General features: G+C 38.8%; 1 protein-coding gene across 5 annotated transcripts in view; it reads left to right on the top strand.

The window, feature by feature from the left end:
• samd12 (sterile alpha motif domain containing 12) overlaps positions 1–19,030 on the top strand; it is a 92,127-nt gene that overhangs the window by 24,545 nt on the left and 48,552 nt on the right. For all 5 annotated transcript variants that reach the window (XM_034892061.1, XM_034892062.1, XM_034892058.1 and 2 more), the window contains exons 3-4: positions 629–758; positions 11,030–11,170. In XM_034892061.1, coding sequence (XP_034747952.1) covers positions 629–758; positions 11,030–11,170 — 271 coding nt within the window. The remainder of the gene's footprint in view (positions 1–628; positions 759–11,029; positions 11,171–19,030) is intronic.

Below are 19,030 nucleotides of genomic sequence, written 5' to 3'. Positions count from 1 at the left end.
TTCTTTAAACCTATCACAGTTGTCTTGGGCAGCGCTAATCACCAGACAGAGCCATGTTGCCGCTTCAAAAAAGCATTGAGAAGGAACTTGTTTTGGTGTTTAAAAGTTGTTTTTGTTGTGTAACAGAAAACACAGATTGGACAGATAGTCTATCTCTTCGATGTACCTTGCAGAGATCTGAGGAGCAGTTAACCGGCTGAAGAAAGAGACATCCGGCGGAATTTCCAACAGCACTCTAGCGATCCCAGAAGTGGAACGTCGTGGATATAGACTAGCTGCGAGCACAACCATATAAATATATATTTTTTCTAGATCTTGGTACAAAAAGGAATGCAGGTATCATTTGACTGGAGAAGTTTCAGTATTTGGTACTGGGTTATTTCAGTTCATACCTTAAAGGTATCAAGTACCAATTCCCAGCCCTAACCAACAGTGCCCCAGGCTTTAATTATACATATTCATACATAAGAGATGTCTAAACAAGAACAACAGCGCCACAGTTATCAGCTTGTAAAACAATGGAACTCATACAACTGTTTTTAGTACTTGTCAAAGTGTGTTGATTCTTAAATATGAGCAGTATAACCAATTATGAAATGTTTCTAAATTTAATTCTTTTTTGTCTCAGCCAGGTTACGTGAAGCTGTCCAAGCCAGTGGCCCTGTGGACCCAACAGGACGTGTGCAAATGGCTGAAAAAACACTGTCCCAATCAGCACCAGATCTACAGCGACTCCTTCAAACAGCATGACATCACAGGTACCGTTGTGCACTTGCATTGACCTGTACAGTTTTTGTCATGTATCATGGTTGCCAGTTATTGGCATGTGTTCTGTCACTGTTGCTAGGTAATAATTTGATGATGCTTGCATTTACAGTGTTGGAAATCATCTGACTATCCAATCCACAATTTGTGACATTGGTATAGCATCACCGGCAATTTGAAACATTCAAAACTAAAGCGAAACAATGCTTTTCACATCAAATTTGCAATGAAAACTTGGAGCAACACAGCTCATCTCTGTCTTAGAACTCTGTTGTATTTGGCATTTCTCATCTTGATGAGGCCAGATCTCATCCATAACATCCCAGGTGCGCTCTGCACCCACTGTCTACCACCTGCAGCACTGCCACCCGGCCTACCCGTCTGTCCATCCCTTTCTTCCCACTGTCAGCGTTACCACTGACAACAGTTGCCATGTCAATCATTTCCCTAATGAGGCTCCTCAAGGTCACCCCGGCACTAACGACACTCCGCTTGGCATAGTAACAGACGACCGTTAATGGCCATGCACTCTTTCTCTCAGAGCACGACTGATCACATTAATATGTTTATTTGTTGCTTTCGAGGACCTCCTTGACTCAGTGAATGCTTGACGGCCTAAAGCGCTCGGCAGTCATGGTGACTCACGCTCCCTTTTTACCCTTTGAGGCAATTTGACTTGTATATGTTTGCATGGAGGGTTTTGAGATTTAGCATACTCTGTTTAATGGCCTGAAAAGCATTCTGCTTCTCAGTTCAAGTTGCACATATATCTCATCAGCAGCACGGAGGTCCAGGAGATAACCCACGTTTCATTGCATACTTGCTGCTACATTTTCGATCCATCTTCAAGCAGAATCTTTCTGAAAGATTTCTTTTTCTTTTCATTAAAGGTACAGTAGAAGCACTGCTGCGATGAAGTATTTGTTACACACGTGTTGTAGTTTATTAATTTGGGTCTTGAAGAGCCTAATGGAATCAGTTATAGTATGTAAATAAATGATATTTTCTCTTAGTCTTACAGTGATTACAACAGTAGAACTTTGTGTGCTTATGGTGTTATGTGTGTTATTAAGGTGTAATGATTTTACAGGGGAAGAAAGGGTTAACCAAAATATGCATGTGCATACACTAAAAACACATTTAAACACATACACACACATACTTTCCTACTAGCACAATTAGGAGATAATGACATGCGCAAAACCTGCAAGTAATTCAGTTTGTCTTCACATTGAGCATTAATTAACAGAACCCAATTAAAACAGGCCAAGCCACACCAATTGGGCACACAAGGCAATTTGCATCCCAATCAATCTTTGAAATATTATGCAGATTTTTTTTTCTGTTCCTACACCCTATTAGAGTAAACAAGAGGGGAACAAATGATGAATGGAATATTGTTGTGGAAAACAATCATGCATAGACAAACAAACAGTGAGTATGAATACATTTATAAGGGCATGCAGTTGTGCATCTGTGAATATCTATTTGTTTAGTGTGCTTGTTGTACACTAGCTTTACCCTTGAAAATTACGAATGTGTATGTGTTTGTTTGTGTATCTGCATGGATTGACTTGCAGAACATTGGATTCTCTAGACCAAAGCGTCTCTTTACTGTATTTTCTGTCCAATCCATCGGCAGAATACTCAACTCTCTTTTCGGCTGCCAGCGGTACTCAAATCCCACTTGTCTTGGCAGAATAGTCATCCCTTCATAAAGTACCAAATCAATAAACGGTGTCAATACTAGATCAAAATGTAAACAAGCATTTGAGTCTTCCTTCCTTTGACATAAAACAGGGGCGATGGAAATGCATTCTACTGCGTATTGGGGCTGGTGCAAAATTGTAACGTTGAATGACTTCAGTATGCAGCAGCTGCCTCCCTGCTAGGATCTTGTAACCTCAGCCAAGGAAATCAATGTTTCCCATCCTTCCTCCAGTCTATACTGCCAAGAACCCCTTTTCCCTCCCTCAATCTCCACCTCTCACCCAAACAGAGAACAGCGGTGAATTTGACTTTAGCACCCGGCTGTCATTAAAAAGGCATTGAAGCATATTAAAGCATAATTGGATATTAGTCCCTAATCCGTTGTAATTGCAGGGACGAAGCTCTTTTGGTGGGAGAGTAGAATGGCATGACAATTTGTTAAACGCACAATTTCCGATACCTTAGATGTAATCAGCGCATAAGGTAGGATGACATACAGTAGGTAATCAAAAGCAAGAGAAGGGAAGAGGGGAAAAGGGTGAGTCACTATTAAGTTATATTTTCTGTCAGAGAAGACATTTACATCATATTTTGGAAACTCAGAGCCTGAGTTTCCTACTTTAAATATTCTAATATGAAATAATATCAATAAATAGCTGTTCTTTACAACTCGAAATAGCCCACAGACATGAATAGATTATGTATTATTTTACACAGATGAATAAAAAGCCCCCCACTCCTTCTATAGGGAGGAAGGAGGAGCAAGACACCCAGACTGAAAGTGAACATTTTTAATTCTTGAGCTTTGTTTGAAACACAGTGCAATGTGAACTACTTATCCATAGGCTAGAATGTTTTTCCTCACAGAGGAACACTCTGATAAATGAATAGCCAGCCTCATAATACCCCTGATGTATGGTTTCATAAGGCCCGACTCTGAATAATTAATAGCCTGTAATATTAGGGCTTTAACGAACGGCAGCCTGTATCCAGCAGCTCACACTATACCACTTCAATTCTTTTAAAGGATTGTGTTCAACCCCGTCTTGTTGGCGGATCTATCATCCCTCCACTTTAAAAATAACAGCAGCCTGTTTAGGTCTGTCCGTGATCTCTTCGTCCACTGCAAGGTCTCACACTGGGTACAAAATGTATATTGATGAGCTGCAGAAAAGGATGAAAGGTGGCATGCACCATTTTAAAAAATCAAGACGAGGACAACCAGAAACGGGCCTAAACAGCACTTGAGTAATGAGACAATGAATTCTGCACGTGCCACAGACTGCTGTCATAAAAGTGCTGCTGTGTAATGGAGGAACAGACAAATAGTGAAAGAGTCCAAGAGACTAACATGGCTGCATATCTACTCAAGAGCTACAAAACATCTCCACCGGTGGCCGTTGTATTGTGTAATTTCTAAAAGGGAAATTTGAACAGCTCGCTGCTGATGAGCTGTTTGGGGGACAATTTGATCAGCAGACAGAAGGAGTTTGTGGTTAATGATGCCATAGGCAAGGTGATTATATAGCGATGTGTATTATGAAATGAATTACTGCTCTGCCAATTGCATATTTTGAAAACGTCGTCCTTGCTTTCCATATGGAGAGTTTGGAAATGATTCTTCAGAGACTGTGAATGACGTGCAATGGAGCAGTTTTCAGAACAAAGTGTAGTTATACTCATTATACTGTACACACTCTTAGTTTTGCTGCTAGACTGATAATGTTGATGATGAACAAAGATTTTAAAGTCTGCCTTTGTAATCATAAAAAATAAAGAAGAAAGGTCTTGACCTGAAGAAGAGAAAAATTGCCTCATGATATTCAAGTCATTACAGCCCATGCCCTCAGTGAGCTGTAATATTCATAGCAAGTAAATTAGAGATTCACTCTATTCTTCTCCTCACACTGGTCCGGGTACATCCCACTAGCTTGTCACGATTATTAGTGGCGGGCTGTGTATTTCACATCTGGGCCTTCAGTACTATCCTACAGCACCTTTTGAATAACTTCACCATGACAGTAGGGCCTTATCGTGTGGACTAAAGTGATTTAACACAAGGCTCAACACCTAAAGAGTTTTAATACATTACTGCAAAAGCATGAATACATGGTGACTGAGCCCGTTACTTTTACACAGTACAGCAGGGTGTTGCATCACATAAGTAAATTAATGTAATTACTGAAGAAACAAAAACAAAGCCACAACAACCAGTAACATTTACACATACAATGACCAAAAACCAACACACAAAAACACAACACAATTAAGAATCAACTGTTTCCCCACAAATTTCACTGACACTGCTCAAAGTTTTAACACGCCTGTCAAACAATACGTGATTGGAGTGTGATTGGCTAAAGAATACAACAATATCGTCCATATTTGCTTGAACAGCGGAGGGATAGACCTCAGAGTCGATTATTCTCCCAGAGACAGCACAAGGCGGGACATTTGATTGGATAACATGTTTTCACCTTGTGAGTCTGTTTGTCTCATTGTGACAAAATGTGGCCAGTGTAGCCGGAACTACCACAGAGGTGGTTTTGAGTACTTTGACCAGGTGTTTATATGTGCGCTGTGCAAGATGCCGTCACATTAATTTATAGATGTGTAGTTGAGATCATAGGCAGGCTGAATCCGAAGATGGGTGTGGTTACAAACTGCAGATGTGGAGTTTTAATGTTTGGCATTTTGCAGGCAGGGAGGATCTACTGGCTTTTTGGAGCTTTACCCATTCTCTTGCATTGATTTTCAAGTCTTTTTCAAGTCCTTCAATTAAAGTGCAATACTTCATTGCTGGAGGGTCCCTTTCATGAGGATATGTTCCGATAATAACATGCATCCTGATATGACTATTGTATGCAACATCGTGAATCGTCTGACTGAAATTGATTGTTTTGTCTGTTGTCTATTACATAAGACTAACATAGGCGTTTATCGATATTATATCATATAATCCCAATTATAATTGTGCTGACAATTGTATATTGATATTGAATGCTCTCTCAGCCATATTTACTTCACTAGTGAGAGCCATGTTATGTTAAGTTATTTAGTCACCAGAAAGTGTGCGCACAGGATGTTAAAGATCTGAAATCACAGCTAGCAGACCTTCCATATAACATGGAAATTCAGGGTGGTCAGTTTAACTCAGGACAGCTAGTTGGCTCTACAGTCAACCTTACAGTAAATCTACACATACTCCACAGTGATAGAGTCTCAGTGAGCTGTCTGCAGGTTGTTAGCTGTGACTAACCAACAGTGGTGCAGTATAAGGATCCACCAATTGAAATAGATCAGTAGTGGTGAAATCACCATATGGCTTCTGCTGCTGTGACAACTGGAGGTCTGAGGTGCATTATTATCTGTGTGTGTGTTTGTGTGTCTCTATCTCCCTCTCTGACTGGCTTGACTGTAGTTTCATTACTTAAACTGAACCCTGCTCTCTCTAGGATCATAACTGGCCTCCTCCACAGCCAGGAATAGCATTAGGATTGGATCACAGGTGCTCAGTGGCTCAGTAGCCTTTTAGCTGCAGGGCTACAAGCAACTCTGTTACTGAGGCAATCAGTCACCATTTACATAAAGGACTACAAGCTGCTCCATAGTGAATACCAGTGAAGAGTCTGCCCAGGACTGCCACAGTCTATGTTTTGCTATCATCAGATTGTTGAATCCAAAGCTGTTATCCCACTTTTATTCTTGAGGGGGATCCTATGGCATAAGGCAGCAGGAATAATACTTACTAGCCAGAACTTCTGCCACTTGTTATTCTGTTCTTCATGGAGTGTAGTGCAGGTTTGGAGTGCAGTTTGCCAGATGCAGCTCAGTGACATTCAACCCCAGAGGACACACATATGGGCACACAGCTGCATGGGAGATTTGAGAAATAAGTGTGACTCGTTTGGAAGATTTACCTGAAGAGAAGTGGTCATAGAATTCATTCTTGAATTGTATCAACGGCTTCAAGCACAGCTGCTAAAACATGTTGAGGCTGAAAAGTGGGATTTTTGAAGTTTGAGAGAGAGGAGGGTTTATTTGTTGCCTTTGTCCTCTTTCCTTACCTGTGGCTGGCCCACACACATCCATAATTAGCGTAGCATTTTAGCTCCATGTGCAAAATTAAGTGCAGGGTTATATGGGACCAGTTGGCAAATATTCCCTGATGGGTCTGTACGTGTGTTTGTGTGTTTGTTTCTGCAGATGCACTTTAAGCTCCCATTCATCAAAGCTGGGGTTGACTGTGCCAGGCTATAGTTGTAGATTAATCTGCTTCAGCACTGCTGCTCACACACAACTCATTAATCTAACTCCCAGGGACAGTGTGTTTGTGAGTTTCTGTAAAGTATGCGTGTTACATACATGTGTATACATGTGTTCACATATTTGGCTTGGTTGTAAAAAGATATTCAGTAGCCAATAATGCGGCAAATAGTGTTTTTTTTAAGCGAATCCATTGTCCAATAAAATACAGATTTTGTGGATGTGAATCATTGAGCAATGTGCTACAGGTAACCACCAGCATCAAGGAAATAGGTTGAGGAAAGACATTGTTGAGAGTTCAGTAATAGCAGCAAGTCATCTTCCTGGGAGTTTGAATCCACTCACCCTCTTGTGTGTACAGTATGTAGATTAGTTTGTAAGCTGTGCAGTAGTTTTCCACCAACTTATTTGTATGCACATTTTCAATTTAAGAGAAGATGTGATAAAAACTGATGGAAACAGATTTTCCTAATACAACTTGACATTGCATGCATACCATTCTGCCACTAAGAGTTACAGGCTGCCACTCCACCAGAAAACAGCAAAATAAATAATAAAAAGAGCCCTTTTTATCATGACAGCCTCATCAAAAACACAACATATGCATTAATCAGAAGCGATAATTTAATTAAAAAATCACAAATGTAATCATAGCAACAATGAAATGCCATAATATATCAGAGCAACTGGTGTTCAATTAATAAGTACTGTAGATTAGAGTACATTAGTATAAAGGTTTGATGTGCCCACAGGGCCAATAAAGCACAGGTGGCAGTCAATAATAAATACTACAGGGGGGACACACCTTGATGCATACACAGCTGGTAAAAGGCCAAATAACACTTATTCAACATGCCACATCTGGTAAACCTCTGCCCTGATGGAAGCAAATTTAACAAGGGAATTTTATAAGGATACTAAGAGTCCAGTAACATGAATTGAGCTTTAGAGGCAAAGCTTGTTTAAATTGACACCAGTGACTTTGTGACACATTCGTAATTATTATCCCCAGAAGGTTTTTGTTTTTCACTAACTGAAATTACTAAACCAACAAATCATAGCGAATGTTAGAACTGACCAAATAAGATACTTGTCAACCCTTAAACCTCTAAGCTTCTTTCAAAATTGTTGGTTTTCCTTTTGTTTTATAAATAAGATCAGTTTGGTCCATTTAGTAAAGGTAAGAGCAAAATAATAATGCCATATTGTCACATATTGATGCAACACAATATTTGAACATGGGTTCAATCTTTTTTTTTTTCCCAAATGTAAAAGATTGCTCAAAACTTGCACAGCATTGGAAAAAGTGGGAAGAGAAGACAAGATGAGATTCTGTCAGGTGTCAGCGAGGAGAGAGAAATTTAAATCCAATCTATACTCTGGTCCTGTCATTGCAGCTTCTTTTATGACAAAGAGTAAGTGGATGAAGTAAAAAAAAAATCAAGTGCATATTGCAGGGATTTAGCACGTGTGTATAGAGGCCTGCCTTGACATTCCTGCTGTTAAGCAAAGAGTGCACAACAGTGTGAGTGGAATATATGTTTTAGGTCAAGAGTTAATGATTGTCTGCCATGTCTTGTTTTTGCCATCATCTACTTGTGTTGACCTGAGGCCCGTGCTCTATCTTCAAGCTGTAATCTTGTACTAACTAACCATGCGGCAAGCTGACATAGTTTGTTTCTACAGCCCATTTTGTCATTTGTGACGCTTTTTGTAGCTGATTTGCTAATTTTCTGTCACTTTTCTTCAAGTATCCCTCTCTTACCTCATTAATTTCCTCTTGACCAATTTCCTCTTCCTTCTCCTCCTCCTCCTGGCCATGCTACACTGCTCAGTGTATTAATTGTAGTTTGAAAATGTCTCAGCTGATACTTGGTGGGATTGTCAAAGTCAATGGCTCAGAACTGCAGGGCAAGAAAGTAAAACCTTGGATACCTTTCAGAAGCTGTTCCAGCCTGCTGATACTGCCTAGCTGACTGGAAGGAGCGTTGTGTTGGCACCCACTGCCCAGAACTGGCAGTTTGTTTGTTGTCTTTGGCAAGCTCCTTATAGTCCAGTCATCCGCTGTACTCTACCTGCCCACATTAATGCACTTTTTGTTTTAAGCTTTTAGTGAAATTAGGTATGACGTATTAAAATGTCCACAGGAAAGGACAATTGGTAAATCAAATATTCATGCTAAATGCTTTTAATGACCAATTCTAAGTCATAGCTGGAGCTAGGTTTCATTAACCTTAGTCTATATCCTTTACGTTCCAGTTCTGAGATTGCTCTGGTGCCGATTTCCCTTTCCTTCTGCTTTCTCTTTTGTTGGAATTTTAAACAGGAGTTTAAAATTCCAACAAAACCAGAATAGATAAGTATTATAGCCAGACCATACTCCAGTGTGCACACAGCGCTGTTGAGATCTGGCAATATGAGACTAGTGAACTTTAGAGGTGCTCGTAGGTGTTTTTTGTTACATTTAGGCAGAACCATTCTGTTTCCTTCTGTTAAGTCTTTATGCTAAGCTTAGCTAGCTGGCTGCTAGATTTGCTTCATTAAACGGAGTGGCATTTCTTTTCTAAATGAACCATTGAAAAGAAAGCAGATAAGTGCAACTTCTCCTTTTTTAAATTTAGTTATTTTTAAGCGGTGAATGGTAGTGGGACTTTTTGTCAAACAAAAGGTGTGAAGTGTATATCTGTTCATGCATAGCCCATATATAGATATAAAACAGGAATCATTACCTTATTTTTAAACAAACAACAACAATGAAAAAGTAAAGCCAATTTCAGCAACACAGAAGTTTTAAGGAAACACTGTTTCAATATCAACCTGTAAAAATTGACATTGATATATCATCTCTTGTATCTGCTGTTATTTTAGATAGACATTACTGAAGCAGAGAAAAAATGAACCTCTGTTGCCATGCCAATCTATCTTTGGTTACAGGATGAGGTGCCAAGTGATGGCAAGCAATATTTATAGACTCATAACATATTGTGTATGTCGGTTTTCCTTTGTCAATTTGTACGTCCCCCTCTTCTCCCTAACTTTTCAGCCTTTGATATCAGTCTTTCAACCTCACCAATCTTTTTCTTTTCTATTTCCGCATTCAGTATGCTCCTCTCACTTCTGAGTCTTTATGACTCTACTTTGCTCCCCAGTGTTTATGTAATGGGTACTATCAGAGCCATTTTACATGGAAGCATGTTAACTGTGTTTGACATTTTACCCCCTTCTGGCTGTAGCACTGAGCAAAGAGCTGCTTTTGTAAAGGCGGGAGAAAATTGGCGAAGTTATACCACTAACACAGTCAAAGTTATACCACTAACACAGTCAAAGTTATACCACTAACACTTAAGGGTACTTAGGTTCCCCAACTCCCTATTGTGCTGTGGTAGCAAAGTGGTAGTGTGGGGCTTGGTATGCTCTAACCATCTACAATAGTGAGGAGACATAGAATTAAAAAGTATCTTCTTTCTGCTTGTGTTTATTTTGAAAGGGTCACTGAATAAGAGCAAGAACACCAATTTAAAAATGGTAAATGTTACATCAGAAATAAATGAAGCTTTATATTTGAAAGAGGGGAAATAAAAGGAAGGAGAAGAAGAATGTGAGGCCATCAGGAGTAGTCTTTCCCTCCGGCTGTCAACCAATAGGAGCCCATTTCTAGGCCAGGAAGTCATCAGGGCAAAGGAACAAAGGGAGCTGTCGGGAAGGGAGGTCTAACCTAACGCCTATAATTACCCTGAATCATCAGCCTATCTGCTTACCATCCCACATGTTACAATGGCACTCATAACAAGCGTTAATAATTACACCATACTCTGCTCGGTTTTACTAGCAGCCCAAATCCCCCTCTTCAACACTGATTGGATGATTAAATTATGGATTTTATACAAGGATTTGCAATTAAGAAAGGATATGTGAGGGACTCTTGCCAAGGGACATATAGTACTCATATTTATGTGAAGCGTGCTGCGTTTATAAGAATGGGCTTTTCATTGAGTTGTGCTGGGTTTAAGACTAATTGACATTCTCATAATAGGATATGGTTCTTTTAAACAATTAGTTTTTAGTTTAAGTAACATGTTGCAAGCTCTCCTATCAACATACAATGCACAATTAGTGTGGCTGTAATCACTGACCACAATTGCTTGTGTGTGTTTCCTCACTCTGTTCTTCCAATGATATAAATGCTTTATCTGATCCCTTTTACAGTGTCTCCAGCTGTGCATAATGAATTACCACTGGCTTCCTACTCCTTCTTTCTGTTAACTTTTATTTATTTTGTTGTGCTTAGGGCGGGCTCTGATGAGACTGACAGACAGAAAGCTGGAAAGAATGGGTATCATGCAGGAAGCCCAGAGGCAGCACATCCTGCAGCAGGTCCTGCAGCTTCGTGTCCGGGAGGAAGTCAGGACCCTTCAACTTCTCACACAAGGTAGACGCATTTTCACCCAATGGAAACTCAATCTATAAAAAACACACTGTACAAGTTTCACAATAATGCTACTTGTTTCATTCAGCATAATAACTTGCACATACAAGCTCCAAAATACTACAGGGTTTTAGAGCACATACTGTATCCATTCCTCTTGGGAAATTATTCACAAGGACACAGACTTCTCACATTCTGATAATATTCAAATCATTAAATGGGCAGCATTTACTGTATTTGCATGCCATCTGTAGTCATGGCAATCTCTGCATGTTTTAAAGCTCGCAGGAAGTGTTAAATCAGAATTGATTATGCAACTACAAGAGTCATGCACAGATTTTGTTTTTGGTACCTTCTGGTGTAAAGTGACCACAGAGTGGTCAATACATGCTGACTACTCAACGTTAAAGTCCACAGTTATGTCTCGCTGTCATTTAGAGATTGAATTTCCTGCTGCTAACCTGTGTCTGGGGAAAAAAACCTTTTTATACAAAGTTAGTTTTGTGGATACATATATATAAAATGTGTAACTCCATTTGAGCCACGGTGAAACATTGTTTCGTGTATATTGTTGAAATAACAATACAACACACTTGAGTTGAGTTGAATGCCTTACTGTCTGTCTGTAAACTGTAGGCGTGGCTTGGTAGTGGACTTCTTGAACAACGAAGCAAGTGCATTCTGGGATTTGGTGTCTTTCATCCACATGAGCCAAAAACAACGTTTCTGGCTTTTCTCGGCCTAGAAGGCATCAATTCCCCCCCCCCAAAAATAAATAAATAATATAAATAAAAAAAAATATATATATATATATATATATAATAAAATGACACAATTTAAAGATATAGGCCTGGACACAACAGGATTTTAATTTAAAAAATCTTGCAGTGAAATCAATTCTGCTCAGTGGAATCGCCACGATCAGGAGTTCTGCTTCAGAAAATGAATCTGTACAAATGTTACCCGTATAGTTCAACTTTGAGGGGTGAAGAGTCCAAAATAAAGGAAGCTATCGTAGTTTATTATCTGTGTTGCACCATCAACTTTTTGCTAAAATTATATTCCATCTATTATTGAGGCTCAATATGCATGCTGAATAAATTCCTTTGCTCATAAAATATTTGCAGGGCTGGCGGTTAAAGAAATACATTTTAAAACCTACATTGTTTACATCCATCAGTGTTTTTCATTCTTGCCTTTGTTGGCTCATTGCAGCAATTCTTCGCACATCAATGGAATAATGTGAAACCAGCATTGTGTCATCTACAGTATTATTGTCTTCATTAAAAACATTTTACCATTATGCAACTAGTGGTTGAAAGCGTCACAGAGAACCTCTATGATCGACAACTTTTATTTAAGTGCACAGGTTGGGAAGTGCTAACTCAGGCAGTAAAGTTGTTTTACATAACATTCAGTCTACTTACTTACTGTATGCAAGATGCTCATCTCAACAATATGCTACTTCACTCCAGCGCTAGCACAAAGATAATTAGTGCTGGCGCGCTGACAAAAGAACAAATACAGTACCCTCGCAGTTTTGCAAGCAATGTATAATACTTGAAAAAAAAAAAACACAGAGCTATCGTAAGCAGAGATTAACAACCTTGGAGAAAGATTTGCACTGAAGTTGTGTAGAGTTATCTGAAATCTTAATACATAGAGAAAGTACATAAGAAAGGAACTGATGTTAAAAATAAAAGTGTTACGGATTTACAGTTGAAACCACTTCTCTTACACAGACCATGTTTGTCCAGTAACAGATGAGATTTCCCAGACAGTCTTGAAAAATATTCAACAGTGAAATAGACAGGGAGCAAGATATTGATATATTTGATTAAAAACCCTCTATAGAAGAACTATAATGACAAATAAAATAATAATATAACACATCTAGAATATGAAGAATGTGTTCTACTACTTCTTACACTTTTTATAAAAGTTAAACCAAATAATTGGACTATTATTTAAAAAAATAAACTGTATATTCCCAATTTAAATCTAGCAATAAATAAATGGGTTCATGACTTTATAGCAGAAGTATTCATCGTATTTAAGAAACTGATCATATTTTTGATATGTGAAATCTTAATTTTAAAAGGTTACAAGTGGCTATATCTGTTTAATGAATGTATTGAAGTAAAAAGGGCAGTATTTCCCTCTAAAAGTTGAAGTATAAAGTAGCATAAAATGAAAATACTCAAGTACCTCTAACTGTACCTAAGTGCAGTACTTGAGTAAATGCAGTTACTTAGGTAACTTTGTTGTTTTCCACCATTGTCAATAAGAATAAATCCAAACCATAATTACTGCTAATTATACATTTTTCTTTATATTCACACAAGATAAATATAATCATCCATCTGATTTACATATTGGCTCTATTGCATTTGACCTTTTAACAAAGATATATAATGGACTCGAACAACATTCATCTTTCCTCATTAACTTTGCTGTATATAATTTACAGAATTAACATTTCATTATAACACGTGTTTGTCACACAAGGGATCACCCTCACATTATCCTATATGCAGTGTGGCATCTTGCAGTTTCTCACTTTAACCCTGATTTCTTTGCTGTCTGCACAAACACTTTGCACAGTGCATCCTCTGTAGCGTGTTTCAGAACAACAGCCAGGCTCTCCTTGCTTTCTCCATCTCTTCCCGGGATTCTCAGCTTCCCTTGTCTCTTCCTCAGCAATTCTAGCAGCCGGTGCACCACCGTCACCACCACCACTACTTTAATCAACACCAATCTGCCCACATACTCTCAAGCAGGGCTTTACTGCAGGGGCTGAGAAACAGATTCTAGGGATCTTTGTCACTCTGCGATGTTCTTGGAAAACATTTGGAGTGTAATAAAGCAACTTCCATCCCTCGCCACTGTTTTGGTCCCCTAGCAAGTGGAAAATAGAAAGAGAAAGAGATTGCAAGGGAGAGTTTAGCTGAGTGATGACACTTTGCTAAGGGCTACACTCAGCCTCCCATCCCTTTCCTCCTTGTGGTCTTTGTCTCATCTTCACTCTTTTTCTCCTCTGTATTGATGATATGGGAAGCGACAGCCCACCTACTCTCAGCAGCGATAGGCTGCTGGCCTCAGCAGGAAGCAGCCTGTTAGTAGAGCCCACCTGGGCCTCGGGGAGTTTGGACAGAGGGACAGAAAAGTGGTCGTACTTTCACCACTATTTCTGAAATGTGGAAATGTAAACAAGAAGATGTGGAGGAGAAGGAATGAAGAGCATCTATTTTTTTAATGTTTGAGAAAAATGGGTGTACATGCTGTTTTGCATGACATGAACTATGTGAATACTTGTAAGAATCATCATAGGAAGTAATTGCGTTATTTGCATGTGAATCTTTGTTTCGGGGGAAATAAACCCATCCTTCTGAACTTAAAGCCTGCGTTCCTTGACTACTTAGTCATCAACAATATCCATTGTTTGGAGTTTCTTGTCTTTACCAACTGTTTCACTGAATATAATGCATGTGATATTGATATTGTGGTACAGTCAGAAAAGGAGGAGAAGGAAACAGAAGTATTTTAAGTCTCCTAAGCCGTCGCTTCTGGAGAGGCTTTTGGCAGGGAGCGACAATTTGGAAGAAGAGATGGTGGAGTATTTCCAGGCCCAAGACGCACTTCCTCGAGCTGTTGCTAGAAGGAAATGCTGCTGTAACCAGAAGGAAGCTGAGCCAGAGAGAGACACAAAGTAAGAAGGTGGCAGGTAGTGGTGATGAGATGATGAAGAGAAAGAAAGAAGCAGGAGAAATGGTGAGAAGAGTGGGTAGAGAGGGAGACAGTGAGTGTCAAGAAGGTAGGATGATAAAGAAAAGGAGAGAGAGGCGGTGAGAAGAAGGAGAAAATGGAAAGTGAGGAGTGGGAGAAAAGGGAGGTGAGAAAAGGAAACCCTCCTCCCTTTGCAAACTGATGGAAGTGCAACTCTGTATCTACATAATACCTTCTTTTGTGATCAAGTTTTTTATTTAATTTTTGGAAAAGTAAGCAGCAACAAACAATTAAAAACAATACACTGAGACACAGAGTGCCTCCCAGGGCAAAAAAATAAAAGATAAATTAATTTCAAAACTAAATAAAAATATGATCAAATAGAAAATAGAGAGGAAAGACGGGAGGGAGGGAGACAAAAACAACCCATGCAGAAACAGATATACACAAAAGTTCCAAAAGCTCAATATAATGTACTGTACATCCAAGTAGTGTATCTACAAAATATCTATATTTTTTAGTTTACTTTAACTTTTATTTCTGTGTGATGCCAAACATTTTTGGCCAATCCCACATGGGATTACAAGACACCGCAAACTCATTTAGAAAACATCTTCCGGTCGCATATAGAAATCTTTCGGAGAAATACATGCATACAAATATATACGCTATATATAAGTTATATGTGGAAATATCTTTATATTCTGCAAATCCTCAAATAGTGGCTGAATTAATAAAGACCAAATGAAAATCATTACTTTTCTGCCTTTTTTCAATTGATGTCAGTTAAACCAAACACTTCCTGTAGATAAGATCAGATTAAAAGGATCCCAGGCTTTTATGCCATTTGAGCCACTGGAAGGCTTTAAGTAGGAAACATTTACAAGTGCAAATTTTAGCATACGAGTTCAGATTTTTTGTTCACATCGTATTCTACTAGCTCTCACCTTTTGCACCATATTTACCTTCATACTTAATAGCCGTAAAAAAGAAACCGCTAAGTAATAGCAACAGGAATAATTGGTGAGTTAAAATAGTATTTATGTTGAAAAGGAAAACTCCTTGTGTTGAACAGATAGTACTATGCTGTTGTAATGATGGAATTAGTTTTGTGGAAAAGTACTAAAATGACTGTAAAAAGAAAAAGTATTTGTTTAAATACTTTATTTTTTAAATACACATTTGCTGTGCATTAGGTGTGCAAAATAGTGCTTATTGCCAGAGTTACAAAGAACGTAATTGTCCAGTTACAGTAAGTCGTCCAGAAGGACGTCAGCAGCCTTTTAGTCCACTGATGTCCATTCTGCGACACACATAGTGGGGATGAGTTAAAAGGTTTGATGGCCACCGGTAGGAATGACCTCCTGTGCTGCTCGGTGAAACACCTTGGGGCTGTACGAGTCTTCTCTTCTCAACCAGCATGTTGCGGAGGGGGTGGGTGATGGTGGTGTCTATATAGACAAACGAACATGATACAGTTTGGGAGACAGAGACATTCACTATCTATTATGAGATGCACAGAGGAGAGCGCCGGAGCGAGCAAGGTACACAATAGAGGTAGAGGCGAGAGAGCAGGCGAGAGGGAGCGAGGTGTTGTAATTACTGTAGTGTACCCAGACAGAATTAGCTGGACGGACAGTGATTAACCTTTAAGGCTTGCTGGGCCATGGGAGGGAAATAATTAGATTTCCTCTCTCTCTCTCTCTGTCTTTCTCTCTCTCTTTCTCTCTCCCTCTCTCTGTCTTAATTTCTCTTTCTTTGCCACGGGGATGGAAGAGAGTGGAGGCTCATCACTTATTGCTTACAGTCAACAGAGAAGGACCGAGGCACTCCAAATAGGAAGTGATACCCAAACAACAACCTTGGTGTTATGAGTGGATGACCTGATAGTGGCACTGTGGAGTCAGTGCAGGGTGCAACGCAAGGGCACTTAGGTCCACCATTCCCTTCACGACTACAACTTTGCTTATTCATGACAAAAGTACTCTACTTGTGTGGAGAGTGACATAATAGGGCTTTGTAAAGAAGGTCAAACATTGCTTACTTTCTCATATCTACACAATTGGCTCAATCACTGCTTTAAATGTGCATGCCTGTTGAATTGTCATTTTCAGGAAGTTACAAAAAAATACTTTTTAGCTCTTTCCAAGTACAGTTTTGTTTCAAAAGGGAGGAAATGGAAAAAAAAAAACTTTTATAAAACATGTTAAAAAAAAAAGGGAAATATGAAAAGGAAGGACATCTAACAAAAGATCGACACATAGAAGAAAATAAATGATTTCAATACCGGTAGGTAATCTGCTTTTTGTAAACACATTAAATTCACTCTACAGTTTATATTTAACTTCTATGTTATATGTTAGCCAATATGTGTATCAATAGAAACAAATGGAAAACTTTCTACACCTGTGACAAAATGTAGAAGGCAGGGTGTTAAAAAGTAGCATTTGTCTCTCTTCTGGCAAATGGAAGTAAGTTATGACTTCATATTAACCCCTCTGACAGCTTAAAAAGTCACACTTTGAGACAATGGTGAAGGCGAAATAAGAATGTTGTGATTAATTAGGTTGTTTTCCTAGTAATGGCATTTAACAGTTCATATAGTTGTGTGTAAAGGCCTCTACTGACTGCGCTGAATCTGTCTGAATTAATTCAAATACAAAGATTGGAAGCCGTTAAGCCGTCACATTTCTCCACTTCTCAGAAAAAAATAAAATCTCATTTTACTCTTCTTCTATATTCAATTTCATGCTTATAACTATTTCAGAGTTTTCAATAACACTCCTATGCCAGTAAATATGCTATTACTGGCTTGTGAAATCATCAGTCTTAAAAGAAACTTAAATTACACAGCCGACAGAGTTCTATGAAAGTGGTTTTCTGAGTACATAGCGCTAATCTGTGAATGTAGACACAGACCCTGCAGTTTATGCTTCATTTACTGTAACAGAGTCTCATTGAGAGGAAGAAGACAACTTTGAAAGAGATTAGACATAGATGTTTCACTTTCACTTAACTTTTGTGAATTTGTGCCTGTTATTGTCCATCACAAGTTGGTGAGAAGTTGATTTGCTCCAATCCATGATTTACCTTTTTATGGTACTTTCTAAATGTTAACGAGCAGCTAATGTACTACCTTTCTGGTCCATCCATCCATCTTTGTCTGCTTATCCAGTATCAAACGTCCCTTTCTGGTCCTTGTTTCTGATTTAGGACTCCAACCACACAAAGAACTGTGTAGATCGTCGGAAATCTCTCAGCCACTTTCTACAAGCTTGGTTTAGGTTCCTCCTCCCCTCGCTCATCACCCAGGTCTGAATTGAAGCAGCATGACCATGTAGATTAGATTTCATTGACTAAGACAAATACAGTAAAGTCAATGAGATCCATTAAGAGCCGAGCAGTCAGAGCTGGGCAGAGCTAACCCAAGCTGCCTGCAGGGCTCACATCTAAATGCATTTACCTTATTGTTTTGACACTTTGGTATGGTTTAAAATGACTATACAACATTATATCAACATTTCTAGATCAGAAAAGATAAAAAAGCATAATGCGTGTTCTTTGAAGAGGTAGCATTAATGTAAAAATATTGCAATGCTGTCGCCAGTCAATCGCAGAATATACACAAGCAAACATTAACATTTTTATAATTAATGAAAAGTCCTATTTGAGCACTTTTTTTTTTTTTTTCTTTACATAGTGTAGTTGTCGTTATTAAAATATGCTTCAAGATAACAAGAGCTGCAGTCATTTCTTTAAGGTTGAATCTCAGTCACAATAGTCCCAATTTCGTAGTCAAGATTTCAATTCCGAGGGTGAAAAAGTTCAAAACTTTTGTAGATAACTGTGGCTCCGGGGGAGTGAATGAAGAAAGCTTTCCTGTTGTGCTGTAGTAGGTCTTGCTTTCCTTGCTCCAGGCACTTTAATGAATTATCTCTCTGCTTCATAAAGGAAATCTCTACAGTCAGAAAGCTTCTCTGAACAGGATTTCCTCCTCTGTCTACTTGTTATGGTTTTTAACTAGTTTACTATGTTGCATTTGCTGACATGAAGATCGTGAGTGAATGGGGAAACTTGACTGAGCTAAGCACAAAAAAAGAAAAGAACTGCACACTCTGGCTTCTACGTTTTCCCCAG

Source organism: Etheostoma cragini, chromosome 14, assembly GCF_013103735.1.
Source record: "Etheostoma cragini isolate CJK2018 chromosome 14, CSU_Ecrag_1.0, whole genome shotgun sequence".
Taxonomy (NCBI): Eukaryota; Metazoa; Chordata; class Actinopteri; order Perciformes; family Percidae; genus Etheostoma; species Etheostoma cragini.
Note: the sequence above shows the minus strand (reverse complement) of the source record. Positions and strands in the feature narration are given on the sequence as shown.